The sequence below is a fragment of the Python bivittatus genome, unplaced genomic scaffold, assembly GCF_059951505.1.
Source record: "Python bivittatus isolate LINGU-HERP-01145 unplaced genomic scaffold, Pbiv_v1 ctg000080_np1212, whole genome shotgun sequence".
Classification (NCBI taxonomy): Eukaryota; Metazoa; Chordata; class Lepidosauria; order Squamata; family Pythonidae; genus Python; species Python bivittatus.
This window is the reverse complement of record NW_028277035.1, coordinates 11,493,099-11,517,144: the sequence shown is the minus strand read 5'-3', so window position 1 is coordinate 11,517,144 and position 24,046 is coordinate 11,493,099. Positions and strand designations below refer to the sequence as shown.

Sequence of the window (24,046 nt, the reverse complement as noted above, 5' to 3'; positions counted from 1 at the left end):
CTGTTTGTTCACATAATGTACCAAACAAGAGTGTTTCCTCTAGTTGTGGATTTGGCAGTAAGCCACAGTTTAAAGCTGTAGACTTGCTTTAAAATTACCGTATTTTTCCGACTATAAGACGATACTTTTTTCTAAAATCCTTACCCTAAAAACTGAAGGGCGTCTTATTCAAGGAAGTCAGTCGAGAATCGCATGGTTCCAAACTGCCCATACTTTGTTTCTGCAGAGAGGCTTCCTCTTATTGCTAGCCTCCAATCACGAGTGAAATAGCTTGTCTCCCAAACAGACTTCCTCCAATCATGAGCCTGATGTAACTGACGTCAGCTAATGCTGAACAAACCAATTAGAGGAAGGCTGATTGCAGAGACAAGCTATCTGCAGTTTCACTCGTGCTTGAATGTAATCAGTTAAGCAAAAGAGCCTGGAAATAGAGCTGCAGAGAGACGGTTTGGACCTCCTCCCACCGAGTGTATCAGGTCAATGTTAACTAATTACTAAATAAAAATGTGTTCTGCTCTGCACTATCTTTAAAATATTGATTTTTTAATTTTGGGCTGGAAAAGTGGGGGTCGTCTTGTACATGGGGGCGTCTTATTGTCGGAAAAATACGGTACTTTTTATTATATCTCTCACCCACTTTAAACTGTACTTTCTGTTTCATTTCCTAGAATTTTCATTATATTTGACAACACTCTTATTTGTATATCCTCTCCCTGATCACAAGGCAGATATAAGGATCTGATCTCTACATGCCAAAATACATAACTGTCTCCATAAAGCACAATAAAGTATCAATTTCATTGCAGGAAAATTACTGATGCTCAGAAAAGCAGAATTAAGAATGTATGCTATGTAGAAAATCAGAACAGCCCATCCTGAAATCTTGCAGTTAAACAATAAATTGTCAGAGATACACAGACAGAGTCATCCTTTACAGTTCGTAGGCCTTTGAGGATACTGTTTGGATAATGTCATTAGAAATGGAGAAAGGAGAAAAAGAGGAATTGACTGAAAAGCCCATCCATGATTATTTTGCTCATTTGAAAGTTCTTATTCAACAAATCATGGCTATAATAAACCCTGCTAAGTGTTATATGCAAATGTAGTCATTGTGCTTTACTGAAATTTTAATTTAAATCTATTAAGGTCAATCTGAACTGAATATTCTTCCATGTTCAGGCCTATTCATTCTATTGATTAATTTCATCTGCATATCTTTCTTTTAAAATTAGGGCTACCATATCTGGACTGCAAAAATCCAGATGATCACTAAGACAGAAGCAAAGAGAAACAGGTAGTCCTTGACTTGCAGCCATTCGTTCGGCGACTGTTCAGAGTTATGACAGCACTGAATGAATGGTGGTTACGACTGGTCCTTGGAGTTCCGGCTGTCCCAGCACCCCTGTGGTCATGTGATCACGATCTGTGTGCTTGGCAACCCATCTGCATTTACAACTGGTTTCCAGGCGCCCCACGATTACATGATTGCCATTTCCAACTTTCCATGCCAGCTTCCCCAGAAAGTCAAAGGCAGGGAAGATCTCAAGTTGCTGGGTAAGTCTCCCCCACCTGCGCACCCTCCCCCAGCCCGTATGCACTCGCACCACCCTGGCCACTTGCATACCTTTCTTAACCTGAGCCGCACCCCCACGCAGCCCACCCTGACCCGTGCGGTGCCTTGCGCACCCTCACTGACCTGCGTGGTGCCCCTTGCACATCCTCCCTGACCTGCATGGCACCTCTCACGCACCTCTACACACCGTCCTTGAACCTCCCCACCCCACATGGCACCTCTCATGCGTCACTGTGCACCCTCCCTGACCTGCGCAGCACCTCTCATATGCCCACCCTGACCCACATGGTGCCTCTTGCACACCCCTCCGCATCCTCTGCAACCTGTGCGGCACCACTCACACACCCTCACAGACCCACGCTGCATCTCTCGCGCTCTCTCAGACTCTTGCACACCCTCTCCACACTGCTTCTCATGCATCCTGTTTTACCCTCTCCCACACCTCCACTCACCCATTCACTCCCTCCCCCACTTACTTGCCTGAGGGCCTGGGACTTGCAACTTCTGCTGGCTTCCCCACCAACTTTAGTTGTGGGAAGCTGGAGGAAGTTGCCTCACTAATGACTGTTGGATTCAGTTAATAATGGCAGCTGGAACTGCAGAGATTGCCATCGATAAGCAGTGTGGTTGTACTTTACAACTGCATCACTTAGCGGCAGAAATTCTGGTCCCAATTGCTGTCATAAGTAGAGGACTACCTGTACCACAAGTTCTAATTCATTGAAAATGGTTGCCCAGATTTTTGGAACCCAGATATGGTAGCCCTCCTTAAAACTTATTATCATTTGGTATGTTTATAATAATTTATGTATTTTATTAATAGCAAGTCTTTAGATTTCAGATCATCATACTTTTTAATAACATTTATTCTGGGATAATTGTTATGATGATCTGATTCCTCCAAACAATGCAGTAAGCTAATAGTTGTAAGAGGAAGAGTGGATATTTACCATGAGGGTAGTGCTTTATAGTAATGGCAAATAGATTTGTTCAACCTTGTCTGTCACTGAGAAAATCTAGAACTGAACTTTTTTTTTAAATCTCTCAAGGGATTGTATTTAGAATACAGGCAACTTTTGCAAAGGTTGGAATATATCCAGATTATGATGGTATTACAAAAGAAAAATCTGTGTCTTTTTAATTGCCATTCTCTACTAATTTCAGTGCTAACCCAGACAACTGTAGAATGTCTGCTCAGGAAATTATGTTTAGCTGATGGATGTTACTGGATACAGTGATATATAATCTGTAATGAAATAGACAACTCTTTTCTTACTCTGTTTTATAGTGCTGCAAATTCCTGCCCATCTAGTCCTCGTGGTGCAGGCTCTTCAGGGTACAAAATGGGTCGTGTAATACCGTCTGACTTACATCTTATGGCTGACAATTCACAGTCAGAAAATGATAAAGAAGCATCTGGTGGAGATAGCCCAAAGGTAAGTTTTGATTGGAATCCATTTGTAAAATAAGTTATTGAGTATAGTGTAATGTTAATAGAAAATATTGCTTTAAAAATTAAACATAGAAAATAATACCTATGTGTATTTTAGCAATTCAGACTGAAAAATAAAGTGGACCCTAAGATATTCACACAGACCTTATAAGATGGATACCTGAAATTTGGGCAGTGTAGAATGCTAAGAAAAAAGCCATCTTCTAATGGAAAAGCAAACATTTTATCACATTATTCAAAATTGGGAAAAGCATGTTCAAACCTAACAGTTTTTAATCATATATTTATTCGGTGTGTGTGTGTGTGTGCTAGATTTATATCCCAACTTTTCCCTAGGAGCTGAAGTGAAAATTCTGAAAATCTGTAATACTTGACAATTTTGGAGTTTTAATACTATATTACAGGTAGTCTTCGACTTACGATCATTCATTTAACAACCAAAGTTATGACAGCACTGAAAAGAGTGACTTACCACCAGTCCTCACACTTACGACTGTTCCAATATCCCCGCGGTCACATGATCAAAATTTGGCTGCTTGGCAACTGGCATGTATTTATGACAGTTGCAGCATCCCGGGATCATGTGATTGCCATTTGCGACCTTCCCAGGGGGCTTTTGACAAGCAAAGTCAATGGGGGAAGCTGGATTTGGTTAACGACCACATGATTCACTTAACAGCCATGGCAAAAAAGGTCATAAAATCAGGTGCGACTCACTTAACGACCACGTTGCTTAGCGACGGAAGTTCCGGTTCCAATTGTGGTCTTAAGTCAAGGACTACCTGTAAACAGAGTCACCCTCTGGGGGAGATGGGCAGCATATAAATTTAATAAATAAATAAATAAAGAGAAAGCTTTGGTGTTGGAATCTGTTGTGAGCTTGTTTGGATTTGTTAAAGAAAAGAAAACTTCAATTCTCTTCTATTGATGCTAAAGAAAAGCCATGGTATAAATTCTAGAATTTGCGGCAGAGAGAGAAAGAAGCAAAAGAAATTCCAGTTATACAGCAGAAGCCCATTCATATAAAGTGGGATGCAACTCTTCTATGATTTCTACCACATACAACAAATACCATATCTCTGGAACTGGATATCCCTTCCCCAAATGAGTTGCACATATCTGACTACAAGGCAGTGGTAACATGTACAAAATGGCACTTTTTAAGATGAAGGGTTTGCCTCCTTTTCTTGTTTTCCCTCCTATTGTTTCTGCTATAGGAGAACATCTAGTGTCATGGGTGTCTGTGTTCTGAATGGACACATTGTCTCCTGTGGTCCCTTGCTTCTTAGCTCATTTTTCTCCCAGCCAAGCCTAGAGATAAGCCCTTGGATGGTATTAAGCTAGCATGAATACCAGAAACCAGGCAACACACACAAGATTTAGAAAGAAAAACAGACTGTATCAGTGACAGTCGATCGCTCACAGCTTGTCAGCTCAATCTATCTGATAGTGTTCTTCTTGCAGTGATAGCCTGAAAGGAGATCCCTGTGTAAGGTGTCTTGAGCTCCTGCAGTAAAGGTGGCATATAAATTAACAAATAAATATATAAATAAAAATGCTGTTCTGCCAAAGAGAGAAGCATGTTTGGCTTTTCTGCATTTGCTTTAATTCTCAAAACAATCTAATTGCCCCTGCCCACATAACAGACTAGCTCAGTGAATACTTTGTGAATTAAAAGATAAATGCACACTAATATAGGGGGACAAAATCATGCACTATACTGTGTATAGGAAAAATGCTTTTTTTTTTTTTTTTTGCTTTTAAGATTTTGTTTCTTTTTTTGCTGTTTATACATTTTTAGAAATGGGTGGGTTGGGAGTAGAGAGCTGCAAATTCAGGAGGAAGCATGTTTGAGCAAGGAGAGTGAGTGCTGATTGGTTGATGTTCTCAGGTAGGCCAAACTACTATTCTCTAGTTGGCTTGGGCTGAACTTAGCTCCACAGTTGACAAACAATGTTAAAAATATGCTCAGGAGTTGCATGGTGAATACAGAGAGAGAAAAAGTCATGGTAGCAGTAAAGCACATTAAAGGTGTTTTACACATGGAATTGATTGTGATGGGCAGACTCTGTATGTGTTAAAATTGAAAATGCAAACGTAATAAAAGTGAAAAAGTAGTTAAATGTGCATGATGGTATCTTTCAAAGGATAATGTCCTTAGAATTACCTGATATGTTCAGCTCTTTATATTACAATATAAAGTTGGTGTTATATTTTTAAAGTTTCCGAAGGGATAAGCTATTTTCATTATTAAATTATATTATTATTTTTAATATATAGGATGACTCAAAACCACCTTACTCCTATGCACAACTAATTGTACAAGCAATTACAATGGCACCTGATAAGCAACTTACACTAAATGGAATTTATACGCACATAACTAAAAACTATCCTTACTACAGGACAGCAGACAAGGGCTGGCAGGTAAAAATTATTAATATTGTTTTAAATGAAATGACCAAACTATGGTGGGTTGAAGCTAGGCATCTACAAAGCCTACAGTTTGGATAGAACTTTTGGGGGACAGAGTATTCTGGAGAGCTCTGGAACAAGCCTTTCTTCCTTTAGACCATATCAGTCTGGTTGCTTCACGAATGGTTTAGCAGTTTTCTGGAAATGGATCCTCTAAACCAGGAATAGCTTTGTGGTATTTCAAATGAAACAGACATTGTGCTTTTTGATTCTTACCTGTTCCTGCAGACTTTTCATTTCCTCTAGAATTTCTTCACAAAATAAATAGCTCACTTCACAGCTTATGATTCTTAGCTGCAAATTATGCCATTTATATTTGTATAAATCTAGTTTTGATTGTAAAATCCAAAATTGAGATATCTTTACATATGGGGAAAATGTATTAAAATTAAGCAATTGAATATTAATGGTATATAGAATGTCATTATATGAGCAGGAATCAAGAATTTTGTGCTATGTTCTCCTAATGCTGGATGCTTAAATTTATCAAACCAAGTAACGTTCATTCCATTTTCAATAGATCTGCACTACTACAGATGCGTCCTAATTCCTATAGCCTTTGAATGCCTCAATTCTGAAAAAATCTATGGTCATCCTTGTTTTTCTCACATTAGCAGATTTTGGCTGTATATGTTGAAGTTTTTCTATTATTATTATTATTATTTACAAAATGGCAAGGCATTGTGGTATAGAAACTTAAATTTACTGTGAAATAAAACCTTGGAAGTTAAGAATTTGAAAAACATGACTGTGGGAACTTTGCAGATCAAGACTGGGAAGAGAGATAATTAAGGGGAAATTGTTGAATGATTGAAAGAAAAAACTTGGTGTGAAACTACTAAGCATGGATAATTCTTTATTGCATTAGCATTAGTATTATTAAGCAGGATATGCAGTAATTTTCGCAACATGTAAAAATGAGGAAAGTTGAAACTTAGAGGAAAGACAGCATTCTTCATCTGAAAAAAGAAAGAAATGACAAAACCTGTCAAATGGTTTTGGAGGAGAGAAGAAGGACCACCTATATGTGTGTATATATATATATATAAAATGTCAGATTCTCTATATAGTACATAGTCTTCCCTTAAGTTCTTCTCCAAATGCAATATTGCCTGACTGCTGCTAAGTGAGTATGGTTTCACAAAAATAAAAATGTTTTAATTAGATTGTATTCCAACATAATACTGAAATGGATGATTTCTTTGTTTTCTTTTATGACTCACAGAATTCAATACGTCACAATCTCTCTCTGAATCGTTATTTCATCAAAGTACCACGTTCCCAGGAAGAACCAGGCAAGGGCTCCTTCTGGAGGATAGATCCTGCCTCTGAAAGCAAATTAATAGAACAGGCTTTTAGAAAAAGGCGGCCAAGGGGAGTACCTTGCTTTAGAACCCCACTGGGACCTCTTTCTTCTAGGTAAGGAATTGAGGATGACAATTTAAACATAGCGGTTCAGAGGCTTTCCCTTAAGTGTACTTCAGGGTCTACTGACTGGGGGATGACATTGCCCATTTAAACAAGATTTTTGTCAGATAAAGAAGTAATACTGAGTACAACTGGGCACAAAAGAAACTCTTAAGATTTTCTCCTTGAGGAGGCTTAGTGGTGCTTATTTTATGCTTAGATCTGATTGTAGTACTGAGGAAGAAATGTTTTCTGAACTTGTTACTGGCTGTGTTCACACTTAAAGACCTAGCAGCTGCATTCACATAATATACTAAGAGTAATTATGGATTTATTTATTCAATTTATATAAATACATAACATATTAATGTTAACTTTGGTTAGATTTTCTTGTGGCTTAGCCTATTGTGCAAATCTAGCCTGTCTTGCTTAGTTTATGACTCAATGTGTTATGTTAACCCAGAAAATGGGTTAATTCAGTAACGAGTTTAAGCATGTGGTATGAACATTGCCACTGTCTAGTCATGCTAATTTCTTTCCCAGCTACTGTTTTTGGAAATGCAGTATATTTCACTTATTACCTAGAATAATGGAATTTTTTAAATAATAATTTTATTGAACATGACAATTAAAAAGATAAGAACTAATACAAACTAAAAAAAGAAAAGAATAAAAAAAATAGTGCAAAAAAAAGAAAAAAGAAATAGAAATATATAAAGAAACAATTTTCCCTTCATAACAGCAAGTATAAACAATAACTTATCACCTTCTCTTAAAATACAACAAATGATCTCTTCTTCCCATATCTCATCTCTTATCTATAAACAAATCTTTAAAGCCTCGTTGTTCAGTCCTGGTCAGCAAAAGTCCATTAAGGATTACCTGAGAGAACAACATATCTATTTAACCTTGATCAGATAAACCAATTTTATATTCCTTTTACTTTTAACAATATTGATTTTTTGTACAAGTCCTTAAACTTGTATAAAACTTCTTTTGCTAAGGATTGAAGGAAACATGCCCAGTGTAGTAAAACTTGCCATATGAACGTTTCTAATATCTGAAAGGCAGTTGACAAGCAATTTCCAAAAGTGATTAAGAAAAGAAGTATGTGAACCCAGTGTCCTTTTGAAGGTGCCAAACTGCAATTATGGCTACAATGGCGTTCCATCATCTCCCAGAGCTCTAGCCAGCTGGAGACTGCTGTTTTGCAGTCTCATCGCAACTGTCTGGAGCACTTGTGGGCAATCCCAGTCCTCTCCTTGTCTGCAGAGGAATCACAGAGTCAGTCCATTCACCGGCTCTTCATTCCACTGTGGTTGTTCGCTCTGCTCTTAGCAGAGCTGTCTTCAGTTCATTGTGTGCCCTGGAAGTCCTGGAATAATGGAATGTAAGGAGTTGGCTAGGGCCTTGGAGATAATGTATTCCAACCCCCTGTCCAGTGCAGAAATCATCTAAACAGTAGTTACGGATAGTGGGGTTAATTTGTTCGGTGCAGATATATTGTTACACATGTGGTTGGCGCGTGGAGACTCATTTGTGGTCAGCCTGCTCTCAGTTTGGTGTTACCTAGCAAACACACATTGCAGCATGTAGTATCACCTACTCACCTTGAGCTGATTACAGAAAGTCCTGATTAGTACTTTAATGGGAGAGTATAAAAACATTCCCAGGCTGTAGACTATATTGGAAAGTAGAAAATAAATTCCAAAAAAAGGCAATAAGAAGCAACTGCCGTATTGTTGCCAAGAAACAACATGGAGATATCCATGTAGTCACCAAAAGTCAATCTTAATGCAAGAAAAACTTGATGTTTACCATTAGCAAACGAATCAATTGATACTTTCCCCATAGTCTGAGGCTTTTTTAAAAAACCTGGAAGAAATGCTTGGGATTGAAGAAAATGGCAGAGAGATAAAGGGTAGTAGTATAGTAGTGTTTAACCTTTTCCAGTCACATGTTGCTTTTATGCTCAAAATTACCATTCCAAAGCAGCATTTTCCCTATGGAAACCTGAATGAATTTGTGTTCTCGCAGAGACATACAGAATTGAAAAGTAGTTTTATCCCCTGCAAAGTATTTGGAATAATTTAAAACAAAGAATCAAAAAAAGCTCAAAGATGTGGAACATGTAGCCTTAATGTAAGGCGTTACAGTTGATGCTAGTGTTTCTCAGTCCTTTCCTGGAGACAGTATAATGCTGCCAGCAATAGCCAGTTTAACCTGAGTGTGGAGCTATCCTATCTGATCGTGGGTTGGATCCAGATGTCACGTTTAGGGCAGACCTTATGAAATTTATGAGATACTAGACAATCTGTGACCCGTTGGGTCATTGTTTCAGAAATATTTCCTTACTTAAACAGAGAAACAGAATGACCAAGGGCAAAAAAGCAATTGGAGTGTGAGCGACTTAGGACTTGCTGCCAGCTTCCCCATTGACTTTGCCTGTGGGAAGCTGGCAGGGAGCATCAGAAAATTCCCTCTCCCCCTCCCCCCTCCCTCCCTCCCTCCCTCCCTCCCTCCCTTTCTTTTCACATATAAGATAGGCTTACGCCGTTTGCCCTCCTCTCATAACCCTCAGGAGAGTCCCGGTGAAGCCTTCTCTTCCTCCTTGGCTGACCCGCAGAACTGCCTGCCGCTTGGCTGGGGGGAGGTGGAACAAAAGGAGCCACAGACCATGAGGAAACTGTACCCCCGGTCCCCATTCTGGCATGCCTCCAAGGGCCCCCTCCCTCAAAGGATGAAGACGGTTCACCCATTGACCACCAGAACCCCCTAGCCAGCCCTACGTCGCCAGCAGGCATCCAAGTCACTCCCTCATCCTACCTTCAGCGCCCACCGCCATTAAGAGATTTCACGTTTCTGCCTCGTTTCCAAATCAGTCAGTCGCTGCTTGCCCCCTAGGCCTTGTCGCCAACCAATTGGGTACAGAGGACAGAGGGAGGCGGGAAAGGTCGGAGATATACCCATGACAATTACATGACCTGGGCTGATTGTGGCAGTGTGGCGTTGCAGCAGTGCTGAAGTGGCCACACATTTCCCAAATTTCAATCCCATGGGAGTAATGGGTTCTGGATTTTGGATGCATTCTGTAAGTTAGCCTGTTTGAGGTACCGTGGTTCAAAAATTGTTGCCCTATGACGCACCATTTTGTCCAGTTGAAGATTACAGACACGAGAGTTTTAGTAGTATATACAGTGCATTCAGAAAGTATTCAGACCCCCTTCACTTTGTTCATTTTTGTTATATTGCAGCCTGATAGTACAGTCGTTCAGATTCATTTTTTTTCTCACTAATCTACACTCAGTACCCCATAATGACAAAGTGAAAACGGGATTTTAGAAATGTCTATAAATTTATTAAAAAGGAAAAACTGAAATATCACATTGGCATAAGTATTCAGACCCTTTGCAACAACACTTGAAATTTAGCTCAGGTGCCTCTTGATCTTTGCTGAGCTGTTTATACGCCTTGATTGGAGTTCACCTGTGGTAAATTAAATTGATTGGACATGATTTGGAAAGGTACACACCTCTCTATAGAAGGCCTCACAGTTGACAATGCATACTGTATCAGAGCAAAAGCCATGAGGTCAAAGGAACTGCCTGCAGAGCTCAGAGACAGGATTATTGCAAGGCACAGATCTGGGGAAGGCTACAAAAAAATTTCTGCTGCACTGTAGGTTCCCAAGAGCACAGCGGCCTCCATAATTCTCAAATGGAAGAAGTTTGGCACAACCATGACTCTTCCAAGAGCTAGTCGCCCGGCCAAACTGAGCAATCGGGGGAGAAGAGCCATAGTAAGAGAGGTGACCCAATGGTCACTCTGACTGAGCTCCAGAGATCCTGTGTGGAGATGGGACAAAGTTGCAGAAGGATAACCATCACTGCAGCCCTCCACCGATCTGGGCTTTCTGGCAGAGTGGCTGGACAGAAGCCTCTCCTCAGTGCAAAACACAGGAAAGCCCGCTTGGAGTTTGCAAAAAAGCACCTGAAGGACTCTCAGACTGTGAGGAACAAGATTCTCTGGTCTGATGAAACCAAGATTGAACTGTCTGGCCTCAATTCTAATCGTTATGTCTGGAGGAAACCAGGCACCGCTCATCACCTGCCCAATACCATCCCAACAGTGAAGCATGATGGTGGGGTGTTTTTCAGCAGCAGGGACTGGGTTGAGGGAAAACTGAATGGAGCAAAGTACAGAGATATCCTCAATGACAACCTGTTCCACAGCGCTCAGGACTTCAGACTGGGCTGAAAGTTCACCTTCCAACATGACAATGATCCTAAGCACACAGCCAAGACAACACAGGAATGGCTTAGGGACAACTCTGTGAATGTCCTAGAATGGCCCAGCCAGAGCCCTGACTTGAACCCTGTTGAACATCTCTGGAGAGACCTGAAAATGGCTGTCCACTGACAGTCCCCATCCAACCTGATTGAGCTTGAGAGGATTTGCAAAGAAGAATGGCAGAAAATCCCCCAATCCAGATGTGCAAAGCTTGTCGCGTCATACCCAAAAAGACTCGAGGCTGTAATCGCTGCCAAAGGTGCTTCAACAAAGTACTGAGTAAAGGGTCTGAATACTTATGGCAATGTGATATTTCAGTTTTTCCTTTTTAATTTATAGACATTTCTAAAATTCTGTTTTCACTTTGTCATTATGGGGTACTGAGTGTAGATTAATGAGGGGAAAAAATGAATTTGAATGATTGTAGTATCGGGCTGCAACATAACAAAATTGAAAAAAGTGAAGGGGGTCTGAACACTTTCCGAATGCACTGTAGATAATTTGTCCTGTTGATTTCAGTGAATGCTGTAATCATTGCCACATTTGGTTTCATCCCCAGTAGTTTTAAATCTTAGTTTAGAAGACTACTTAGTTGTGTTGGTTAAAATATTGGTCTAAAAGTTGGTAAATTGTCATTAAATCTTTAGAGAGGGCCTCCTTTTACAAATGGCATCTCTAGTTTTCATCATAGAAATTGGACCAAATTTAAACTTCATTTAATCTGCAATTTATTATTTAGGTATTTTTTGAAACGCTATACATCTCAGTAAAGAACTATTTATTTAAAACAATTCTTGTGTTTTAGAGAAGGACGTTAGGAAAGTAGATTGCATGGAAAAACCAAGATTAAAGTTTTTTTTTTTTTTTTGTCTGCGCTCAGTCATTGCTGACCCTGCAGTGACTGCTTGGACGAGTCCTTGCAGTTTTCAAGGCAATTGTTTCGGAAGTGGTTTGCCAGAGCCTCCTTCCTAGGGCAGAGCCCAGCTGGTGAGCGCAGGAGGCGGGGTTTCCGTTGCTTCGCGCCCTTTTCAGGTGCGCGCAGTTTTTCACGCTTACTGGCAACTGCTCCCAACTCCTTTTTGCAAGGCGCCGCCAGCATTTTTCCTCCCACCGGAGTGAGAGTACCCATTTGTCTACTCACGTGAGTTTTCGACCTGTTGGGTTGACAGGAACCGGGGAGGAAACAGGAGCTCACCCTGTTTAACGCGAAGGCTGGACTCGAACCGCTGAAGCGTAGACCATTTCTGGCCGGCAACTTTCAGCGTCATTAAGCCGCTGCGCCACCGCATCCCCCAAGATTAAAGTATTTCACTTTAAATATAGAATATAGGACATGTGTTTCTATTAATAAAGTTCTTATTCATTTCTGGCCCGTCTATACCACTTTCTCATTTTGTACTTCTGAATAACCATTTTGCTTGCCTTTAAGTTACCTCCACTAAACTTTTATAATCAATCTAGCGCTATTTAAACAGCAAAGAACTCCTCCTTGTGGAAAGTGTTTGCGTCAAATAGTTTTTTAAGTGGGTTACTGTTACAGTTGTAATTTTGTATCTAAAAGTGGCCATTTCTGTTCTTTATTTGCAGAAGTGCCCCAGCTTCTCCTAATCATTCTGGAGTATTGTCTGCTCATTCGAGTGGTGTGCAAACCCCAGAAAGTCTGTCCAGGGAAGGGTCTCCTGTCCCAATGGAACCTGAGCCAAGCAGTATCCAGCCAAAATTAGCAGTAATACAAGAAGCACGATTTGCACAGAGTGCCCCAGGTAATATTTTCATGCAATGCTTTTGTATTAAAATTATACAAAATTAATAAAGCATATTCATATGCTTTAAAATGCAAGGATTGCAGAAATTGTACATGAAAATAAAATATATTACTCTAGTGATGGTGATGTCATGAAGTAATTAAAATGTTGGACTAAGACAGGAGAGAGCCAGGTTCAAGTCCACCTTTAGTCATGAAAACTGACTGGCTGACTTTGTCCCAGTCACACACTTGGCTGTCTCGCAGAACTGTAGGGATAAAGTCAAGGATTATGCCCATGCAAACCACTTTCAGCTGTTGGAGATAAAGACTGGATAAACATATAATAAATAAGACATAATAAAAACTTTTCCTCACATTAAGTTATGGATGATAAATTGATACTGAAATACACTGTGATGAATTCTTATGTTCCCCAACTCTGAATAGCATGGTTCTGTAGCTTATCTTTTTTTCACATTGCTGGAATATAGCAAAAATTCTGGACCATGTGGGTCATACTACTGCTGTGTGAGCAGTATGAATGCCCAAACAACTTAGTTACAACATACCAGCTTTAAAATATTTGTTTACGGAACCAGTAATGTCTTTTGTACTAATGGACTTCACAGATGTTATGTTGTTCACGTAAACAAGCGTACATGATATATTTGCTTGTGAATTGCCTCCAAAGGGAGGCATGCATAGCCTTGATGCCCCTTTTTAATATGTTTCTCAAAGAAGAGCACGCAGGAAGTATATATGTGGGGAAAACGTGCATTTTAATTAAGACTAGTTTGTAAAGCAGAAATAAGCTATTTCCCCTCCTGCTTCTTACTGTGGGTTTTTCTAGTTTGGGCAATATGGTCTTTTTTCACCCTAGAATCCCATGATTCTAGGCTTTAATACCAGTCTTTAATACAGAATAATGGCTTGAGGAGGTGTAGCAAGTCAAATTGTTTGCATTATATTCAGAAAGTTCCAGTCACATTTATAGCTGGAAACGTAGAAGCTTAAAGTTTGTTCAGTAATCAGACTGAAATTTTATATTCAAGATATTTATATTCAAGGAGTGTTTTTAAAGACCATTGGTTGGATTTACATACATTTTTAGCTGGGTAATTTAAAGACCCAGTGTGAAGTTTGAAGCCAGAAACTTAGAGATTTGAGGGTCAAGATCAGGCCTCAAGTAACCCCAAACAACCCCAGTGTACTAGATTACCAGCCTTATCCTGGGCAGCTCATGTCATGCAAACCTCAAAGGATTAACACAGGGTTAATTTTTCTGATACCCTGCAGAGGGATAGGAGTCTATAAAGTGGCTCTTCACTCTAGGTGCTCTGTCTCCTTGGTTACTGTTACTGCTACTTGGTTACTGTTACTGCCATTTCTCATCCTGCCCACCCCTGCCCCAAATGGGTGAATGTAGAGGTGAAATTGTAATGTCCATGGTGACTCTTACCCCAATCCCTGTCCAAGGTTGCTCTTACTCTAATCAGACTACCATAAATCTTTTTATTTTAGAAAATGACTACCCCACATTGAACGCTCCCCCAGTGTTATCAGGGCAGTTTTACATTCTACTGACCATCTGCTGCTGTAACACCAGGTAAATAATTTACTTGGAAGCAGTGGCAGACAGGATCAGTTGCATTGTGCAAATGAAGCTGTTGGCTTTTACTATGAGGAACTGCATTTGATACCATAACACTGCCAGTTGACTTTTCTTTAGGTAATTCCTCCTGTGCCATCCACATGGCTTTTTTTATTTGCCTGTTAACATTACTAAGGCTGGGAAATAGAAGGGTGTTGCTGCTTCTAGCATCTAACCTACCTTGCTGTTCTGAATTCTAGCCTGTGCAATATTTGGTTCAGCAGGAAAGCTGCTGTGAGCCAGTAGCTTCCTTTCAGACTTGGAACAGGTAAGCTTGGGACCAAGAAAGAATTAACCAGACATTTTCCACACCACAGTTGTTCACTGTCACTGTTATCAGCACTTCTAGAAGAAGTTTTGATGGCTTCAACATTCAGCAGATGTTGGATCAAAGTCTTTCCCACTGAGATTACTGGTGGCAGCAGCAATCAGTTCTGATGCAGAAAAGGACTGTTAGATTCTAATTTACTTATCATGGCTGTTCCAAGTTGGAAGAGCATATCCGTCAGGAATTACCTATCAGTCTGAGGCCCATAATTTATATGGTACTCATTCTGCCCCAAAATAAAGTTTTAAAAAAATGTACTTTGTTGCACTTAGTATATAATGCATTGTTTCATTTTGAAAGTATTGGGAGTTAAGCAGTATAGAATAAAGTCTGCAAAAAGGGACAGCAAATTATATAGAAATTTCAAAAAACCTAGAAAGCTGGTGTTTACATAGGTGATCACTACTGTTTTAACATGTTCACACTGGTGGTGGATCCCTATTTTAGATAAAGATCTTTTCCCAGACATACCTAGAAATGCTAAAGAATGAATCATGTATATTCTGCCTCCAGTGGATGTACTCTACCACTGAGCTATAGCGGTACAACGTTTACATTTTATGTATAAGGTTTTTTAAAATCAGGTTATAATATGCTAACTGTTGATGTCAAGAACTGTGATTCTTTGACACAGAGTTCTGTGACACAGCAGTGAATTTTACCCTGATATGCCTGCTGAAGAGAGTCAGAGTAATTCCTAACCCCACTGGATTAATCTCTGGGTAGCTAGAACATTACTGATGGGAGGAAGCATGGCTCTTTTCTAATTTAGGGAAGCAAGTTGCTTATAATTATACGAAAAAGGATGTAACAAATCTCTTTCTACTTTTCTTGACAGGATCTCCTCTATCTAGCCAGCCTGTTTTAATTACTGTACAGAGGCAGCTGCCACAAACTATGAAACCTGTCACATACACTGTTGCAACTCCTGTGACAACATCAACATCCCAGCAGCCTGTAGTACAGACGGTTCATGTTGTTCATCAAATCCCAGCTGTATCTGTCACAAATGTGACTGGATTAGCACCAGCAAATACTTACACTGTAGCTGGGCAAGCAGTGGTTACACAAGCTGCAGTGGTGGCCCAGCCTAAAGGAGAACCTCAAGAGAATGGAGATCACAATGAAATGAAAGGTAAAAAAATTATTTCAGTTGTAGGTGATATATTACAGCCCAGATATTATGATTTGTTGAAATTTTATGCTGATTTCTTTTATGATGTGCTGACCTTGATGCTTTATTTCCTATTTTTGTACTGTATTTCAAACATTTATCTATTTTTTTCCCTTAGTTAAAGTGGAACCTGTACCTGCAGTTAGCCATACAACTCTAGGAGCTACCAGTCGGATCATTCAGACATCTCAGACTACACCGTTACAAACGGTTACTCTAGTACAACAAACACCTCTAGGTCAACACCAGCTACCAATAAAAACTGTAACGCAAAATGGAACACACATAGTACCCATCACCACAGCAATGCAGGGTCAGGCCAACACTGGTAAGCATTTTGAATCAAGTGTTAAGAGTCACAAGTTCTTTGTTGTAAAAATAATATCCAAAATAAATTCATTCCTATTTTTTCATATTATTGGAAGTAAACTACATGTACCTTTATTTGGACATAATTTATAGCCTAAACCTACATATGTCTTGTTATAATTATTTTAGTCTATCTTGTTTTTCTTCCATATTAAATTAGCAACTGGGATTGTATAACTAGTTCTGATTGGCAAAAAAGTATCTGGAAATGTACTTCTTGAGGAACAGTTGTCCATGTCATATGAAATTGCTTTTGAAATTGAAGTAATACATGTAATGAAAATGTGAAAAAATATGACTACTTATTGTATCTTTAGGAATATCTATAAGAGTCTTGAAGTCTGTTAATAGATGCATGAAATATTATGTTATCTAACATTACGAGAGCAAGTCTTGAACTTACATGGTGTCCTGCGTCCTACAATGCCATGAGGAGATGTTGGCAAACTTTTACTTCTTTTTTTTAGATTAATTTTGTGCATGTTCAAAGTTAACAAGGACTGGTATACAAAGCTGGATTCTTTCCAATAATTCAACATTTAATTTTAAAGATTCAGATGTCTTAAAATGGGAATAGAAGTTCCTCACTGCAGTGACATAAAAGAGGATGAGGGGGAATTGTGTATGTCCAACATAAATAGCAAATTATGGATGTTATTTTGCCAGGATTGTCTGGCAGTGACTCCTTTTTTGAGTTATTGTGAGCTCAGTGATGATGTTATCTAAGCACCTTGTCTTCTGTTACCCTATTTTTCAATTTCCTTCAAATTTTCCAAGCATCAGGATCTTTTCCAGTGAGTCTTGTTTTCTCATTATGTGTCCAAAAAATATTTAGGTTTTACTGTTAGTGCATTCAGTGAGCACTAACAGTGAGCTTTCTGTTTTCATTTCATCTGGAGTTTAATTATTTATTCTTCTTGCATCCAGTATATTCTCAGGTTTTTCCTCTAGCACTATAATTCAGAGGCATCAAATGTTCTTTGTTCAGCCTTTCTGATGGTCCAGCTTTCCAATTCTCATTCCATGTATTGTTAAAGTTTGGATTACAAAGTCTTACAAACTTATGAGATAAATGCAATTATTGAGCATTTTTTAGCATTGTCCTTTTTTGGTACTGGAATATAAATTTATCTCTTCCAGTCCTTTGGCCACTGCTATAGTTTCCAGACCTATTATAGATTGCAGGTAGCACTTTAAATGCATCATCTTGTAAGTTTTAAGTAGTTCTGCTAAACAAGTTGCAAGGGTCATGAAGAACTCCACTCATGCTAGCTCTTTATGACCCTTGCAACTTTGTTATTAGCAATATTTTTAGGGCCCTTTTAACCTCACTTTCCAGAATATCTGTGTCCAGTTCATTGTGCAAACCTTTGTCATATCAACGTTGAGATCTTTTGTGGTCAGTTTTTCTATGTACAGATGGTCCTTGGCTAATGACCACTCATTCAGCAACTGTTCAAAGTTGTGACGCCACTGAACATTCCGGCTATCACAGCGTCCCCGCAATTGTGATGTCACAGCGTCCCACAGTCATGTGACCGCCATTTGCAACCTTCTTTGCCAGATTTTGACAAGCAAAGTTGATGGGGAAGCCGGCAGGAGGTTGCAAATGGCGACCATGTGACATCTTCGCTTAACAACCATGGGGGCTTTGCTTAACAATAGCAACTGGAAGTGCCGGAATTTCTGTCACTAAGCAGCATAGTCACTTGACATTGTACTTTACGACCATGTTCCTTAGTGATGGCAATTCTGGTCCCAATTACTGTTGTCAACCGAGGACTACCTCTACTCACGCTAGCTCTTCTTTATATAAACATTCCCTTGGTTTCTGTAAATCACTTATGCTTCTCATGCAATTGTTAACCATTTCATTATATTACTTAGATATTTCTTCGTGCTCTACCCTGGAACTCTGTATCCCGTTCCCACAGGAATAGGAAATTTGTTTTTTGGGATTACAATCTTTTTTTCCCAGCATTAGTCACTATATTTGACTAGCTATCCAGTGTTTTCTAAATGAAATATATACTTACATAAATGCTGGACTCCACCTAGCATCGCAGAATACACAAAACTGTTGATGACCATAATATGGGCTTGCAAAAAGATGTTATTTGGATTTCCTTTGACTCTTCCCTCTGCACCATGTAGTCTAAGAATGATCAGATAAACTGTAGATACTTTTTTCTAAAATACAACTCATACAGAAAAAAATGCATGTATTTTTTATTTCAATGCATGTGAATTGAAGAACTGATTGAAATAATTTAACATCAGAGAAAAGATGGAAGTTGAGAGAAATCACAATAATGTGGTCTGGTAGTTAAAACTAAGCCATTTTGTGTAGATGTCAGTGTCTTTGGAATGGACAGCAGGAGAAAGGTGCTGGTTACTATCTATGAAGCCCTTCATGGCATAGAGCCTGGCTCTCTAATACCTGTTGCCCTTTGTTTCTGCCTGTCCAGTAAGATGCAACAGAGTGAGCATGTTCCAGGTCCGATCCGTAAAGCAATGTCATCTGATGGAACCTAGGAAATGGCCCTTTTCAGTCATAGTGTCTGCCTTCTGGAATAATATCTCCCAGAGGTTCAAACAGCTCTGCCTCTGGAATCCTTTAAATGAGCCCTGAAAACTGTCTTACCCTTTAAGCTTTGGGGTAGGTTGGGTTGTGTTCACCCAGATTGCATTGTTTGTTAGGAATGATATATGTTTGTTCCCCATTATGTTTATTTTGTGCTTGGGTTTTAGGGATATGGTTGTTTTATCTTGTTTGCCATCCAGTTATTGCTGAGTTAGGAGGCTTTATAAACCTAAATGATAGCTGTAAATTTTCTCAGGGATGTGCCTGCACAAATTGGATTACTTTCTAAAAGACTCTGAAAGATTATGAATATTGATTTTCCCTCCTTTGCAGATGAAAAATGAGGTTGCATGTCCATTGTCTGCCTATCTTGTCCTTTTCTGATATCCCAGAGTTTAGTTTCCAGTCTTCTAATTTAGAGAGCTCTGTAAATGTCATTCTTATATCCTCTTTTTAGCTATAGCAATTGCATTGTCTGATTCCATTGATTAGTTCTTGTGGATTTTCTTATCATTGGCATTTCTCCTTAGATAAGCAAAAGCCCTTAATTAAAATACTGTAACAACTGGTACAAAATCCCTCATTCAGAATTCTTGCTTAGATGAAGGCCATACTGTTGAAATTCACTTCTTCACTCTGTCACATCACAGTATATAATGTTCTGGTTTTAGCTATCTGTAACTGATGTTTTTTGGCAGGACTGGTGACTATATACAGTACTGTGCAAAAGTTTTAGGCAGGTGTGAAAAAATGCTGTAGAGTATGAATGCTTTCAAAAATATATATTGTAATTGTTTATGTTTATCAATTTACAAAATGTAAAGTGAGCAGACAGAAGAGAAATCAAAATCAAATCAATATTTGGTGTGACTACCCTTTGGCTTCAAACCAGCATCAATTCTTACACTTGCACACTTTGTACACTTGCACAAAGTCAGGGATCTTGTAGAATTAGAGTCAGGAGTATGATTAACCAATTATACCAAGCAAGTGCTAATGATCATCAATTTCATATGTAGGTTGAAACACAGTCATTAACTGAAACAGAAACAGCTGTGTAGGAGGCTTAAAACTGGGTGAGGAACAGCCAAACTCTGCTACTAAGGTGAGGTTGTGGAAGACAGTTTCATGTCACAGGTCATACACCATGGCAAGACTGACCACAGCAACAAGACAGAAGGTAGTTATCCTGCATCCCAGGCAAAAATTTCAAAGCAGACTGGGGTTTCAAGATGTACTGTTCAAGCTCTTTTGAAGAAGCACAAAGAAACAGGCAACGTTGAGGACTGTAGACGCAGTGGTCGGCCAAGGAAACAATGCAGCAGATGAAAGACACATCATGCTTACTTCTCTTCGACATCGGAAGATGTCCAGCAGTGCCATCAGCACAGAACTGGTGGAAACTAGTGGGACCCAGGTACACCATCTACTGTCTGGAGAAGTCTGGCCAGAAGTGGTCTTCATGGAAGAATTGCGGCCAAAAAGCCATCCCTCCGACATGGAAACAAGGCTAAGCGACTCGACTATGCACGAAAACATAGAAACTGAGGTGCAGAAAAATGACAGCAGGTGCTCTGGACTGATGAGTGCAAATTTGAAATATTTGGCTGTAGCAGGAGTCAGTTTGTTCGCCGAAGGGCTGCATGATAATGAGTGTGTACAGGCAACAGTGAAGCATGGTGGAGGTTCCTTGCAAGTTTGGGGCTGCATTTCTGCAAATGGAGTTGGAGATTTGGTCAGGATCAGTGGTGTCCTCAATGCTGAGAAATACAGGCAGATATTTATCCATCATGCCATACCATCAGGGAGGCATGTGATTGGCCCCAAATTTATTCTGCAGCAGGACAACAACCCCAAATATACAGCCAATGTCATTAAGAACTATCTTCAGCGTAAAGAAGAACAAGGAGTCCTGGAAGTGATGGTTTGGCCCCCACAGAGCCCTGATCTCAACATCATCAAGTCTGTTTGGGATTACATGAAGAGACAGAAGGATTTGAGGCAGCCTACATCCACAGGAGATCTGTGGTTAGTTCTCCAAGATGTTTGGAACAACCTGCCTGCCGAGTTCCTTCAAAAACTGTGTGCAAGTGTACCTAGAAGAATTGATGCTGTTTTGAAGGCAAAGGGTGGACACACCAAATATTGATTTGATTTGGGTTTTTCTTCTGTTTGCTCACTTTGCATTTTGTAAATTGATAAACATAAACAATTACAATATATATTTTTGAAAGCATTCTTACTTTACAGCATTTTTTCACACCTGCCTAAAACTTTTGCACAGTACTGTATATCCAACGTCAACTAGAATTGTAGCAGCATGGATCTTATCTCTAGTATTTGCAGTGTAAGCTAGTAAACTTTGTATTTACTTATCTTCCCCATTTAATATTTCTAGATACACGCTAATGTGACATCTTGTGTGTCTTTCCTCCTAAAATTGGATGGGAAATCACTAAGCATCCCGGTTTTTTATTATTGCCAAATAGCTAGCATGAATTTGTCCATATAGTCATCAGGAGTTGAATTTGACTCAAGTGAGAATTTACCTTAGAAAGAAGTGCAGACTGTATTCAGAATATTTGAAATTAATTATGTCTTTGCTATGAGTTTGCAAATTAAAACAGACTTACTCATTTTCTCTTTGAAGGCATTTTATTAGAATGGTCACCTTGATAGCAACTATTTTGGAAGAGAATTTTATCAAAGGATTGCTATGTGATAAGAGACATTCATCCTCATAAGACACTCTAAATGTATCTTTTGATTTAGGGAGGAAACATTCCACAGTAGGATGGTGTTACCTTTCATCACTTCTTGACCAGCTGTTCTCTCTTCCCTCTACATGTAACAATACCTAGCTTATTGGCCGTCCATATGTGTGACTCCTCAAGACCATAATGAAGAGCTACTTATCTTTAATTGTGCTTTTTTGAATGGTGATTTGTGAATCTCCAATATGTTAGATATTTATTCTATCCCAATGGCTGCTGTATGGGCCTTTAGAACTATAACAAGATAGCAAAAACCATTCCTGAGAGCATATGCATCACCCAAAAAGCTTGGCTCTGGAATATTCTGTCTAGGGCATTGTGCAGGTGTAGAACTCATAGTTGTGAATTCCCAGATGAGTACTTAAAGAGATAAGTAATAAGTTCTATATTATTGGAAAACTTTCCTTGAAAACAATAGATCTTTAACTATCCTTTTCTGCAAAGAATGTGGGCATATGCATGATCTATGCCAAAAGAAAGCATGTTACATCTTTTTTGGTGCTCTTTTCCCCTTTCAGGCTGCTTTCTGTTACTTAAAGAAAAATAAAATGTTTTCAAGGAAAATTCTTTGTTTTCTTTTTTCCTCTTACTTATAAATCCTTCTGAGCTCCTAAAAGAAAAAGTCTACTGTTTTCTCTTCTGTTTTTCTTTGATTGCTCCTCATTGCAGTAGCAAGAAAGAATCCTTTGAAAAAAATCTGGAAAGAAAAGAAAAAAGAACCACAGGTCAAAGTGGTAGGACACAAGAAACAATTTATTAGAAACCCCCATGGGATTTTCTGCTGTGATTCATCTTAGCACATGATTAAACATATTGTGAGAATAATCAGATGTAGTTTCGGTTGATTTATAGTCTGGAAAATCCTTCAATGAAGCAACTCCTGCAAAGAAACGAGGCTTTCTCTACTTCTGGCAGAGGCATGCACTGTCAAAAAGAAGATAGGGTCCATGTCTGGAGCATCACAATATCCTGCTGAACTTTTTAACTGATTTATGTTGTGGGTATGGAAATTATCCCTCTTGGAAGCCATGAGATGCCAAAAAAGAATACTGGATACAGTTCTTATTACCCCCAAATAACTGAACAAAAAAAGTTAGTAAACAGTTTTTAAAAGTCTTTTATGATTTCTCTGGTCCAGTTTCTCCCCAAAATATTATAATCTCTTATTTCCTACACTAACAGACTGTTACAAAATCTGATCTTAGTGATCAGTTATTACATAACATGAGAGAAAAGCTTTAAAATAAAAGGATTTACCTTCCCCTTTTTCTCCCTCCCTTTTTATACCTCCACACCCCTCCCTGCCCAAAATCAAAGGGAAAGGAACACTGCAGGGCCACACCCAAGCCTATTCTTTCACATTCTTCTGAGGAGTCTGATAACGAATCCTTTGGTTCTCATTATCAGTACTTCTCCCCAGATGTATTTTTCAGATGAAGAGGACAAGGTATGATCAGAAGAATCTCACATTAATAAAAGTGAATTCTTTTTTCCTTTTGTCAAGGCTATGTTTTCCTTTTATTAGAGTTGTCTGCCAAATAATCATAACTGCTTCAGTTTTCTAGAACTCAGAGTGATATACAGTAACATATTTTTCCAGAATCATTTTCCAGAACATACAATTTGTTAGATTCCATTAAAAAATGCATTGGAGATTGCAAGAGCACAGATATGCAGACTGCTGTGACACATAATTTCTGGACTTAAATTGAAAAAAAATCATACGAATTTTAAAATTTCCATACAATTGATGATACCCACGAGTGAGATTTCTGAGTAACCAAGCCCAGTGGCTTCTTACCCAGAGCTGATGGCTTCTGTGGCAATCAGCTGACCTGTTGCTTTCACTTTTATTTTACTTTTTCCATAATTGTATTTCAGCTGTTAATTCTGAGTGTTATATTCCTGTCACAATTTGTGTGTGTGTGTGTGTGTGTGTGTGTGTGTGCACCTTCACGTCAGTGTTGACTCCTGGTGACTGCCTGGGCAAGTCCCTACAGTTTTCTTGGCAAGATTTTTCAGAAGTGGTTTGCTATTGCCTCCTTCCTAGGACTGAGAGTGACTGGCCTGAGGTCACCCAGCTGGCTTTGTGTTTCAGGTGGGACTAGAACTCACGGTCTCCTGGTTTCTAGCCTGGTGTCTTAACTACCACACCAAAGTGGCTTTCCTGGTATCACATTACACCACCTCAGTTATTTCTGCTGAGATTCACATTCAACTA

The 24,046-nt window shown here is 39.2% G+C and overlaps 1 protein-coding gene across 1 annotated transcript in view; it reads left to right on the top strand.

Moving 5' to 3' along the window:
* FOXK2 (forkhead box K2) overlaps positions 1 to 24,046 on the top strand; it is a 53,068-nt gene that overhangs the window by 24,583 nt on the left and 4,439 nt on the right. Inside the window, exons 3-8 of the mRNA XM_088133507.1 lie at positions 2,862 to 3,009; positions 5,307 to 5,453; positions 6,727 to 6,920; positions 12,786 to 12,961; positions 15,763 to 16,059; positions 16,217 to 16,426. Of these exons, the coding sequence (XP_087989633.1) occupies positions 2,862 to 3,009; positions 5,307 to 5,453; positions 6,727 to 6,920; positions 12,786 to 12,961; positions 15,763 to 16,059; positions 16,217 to 16,426 (1,172 nt within the window). The remainder of the gene's footprint in view (positions 1 to 2,861; positions 3,010 to 5,306; positions 5,454 to 6,726; positions 6,921 to 12,785; positions 12,962 to 15,762; positions 16,060 to 16,216; positions 16,427 to 24,046) is intronic.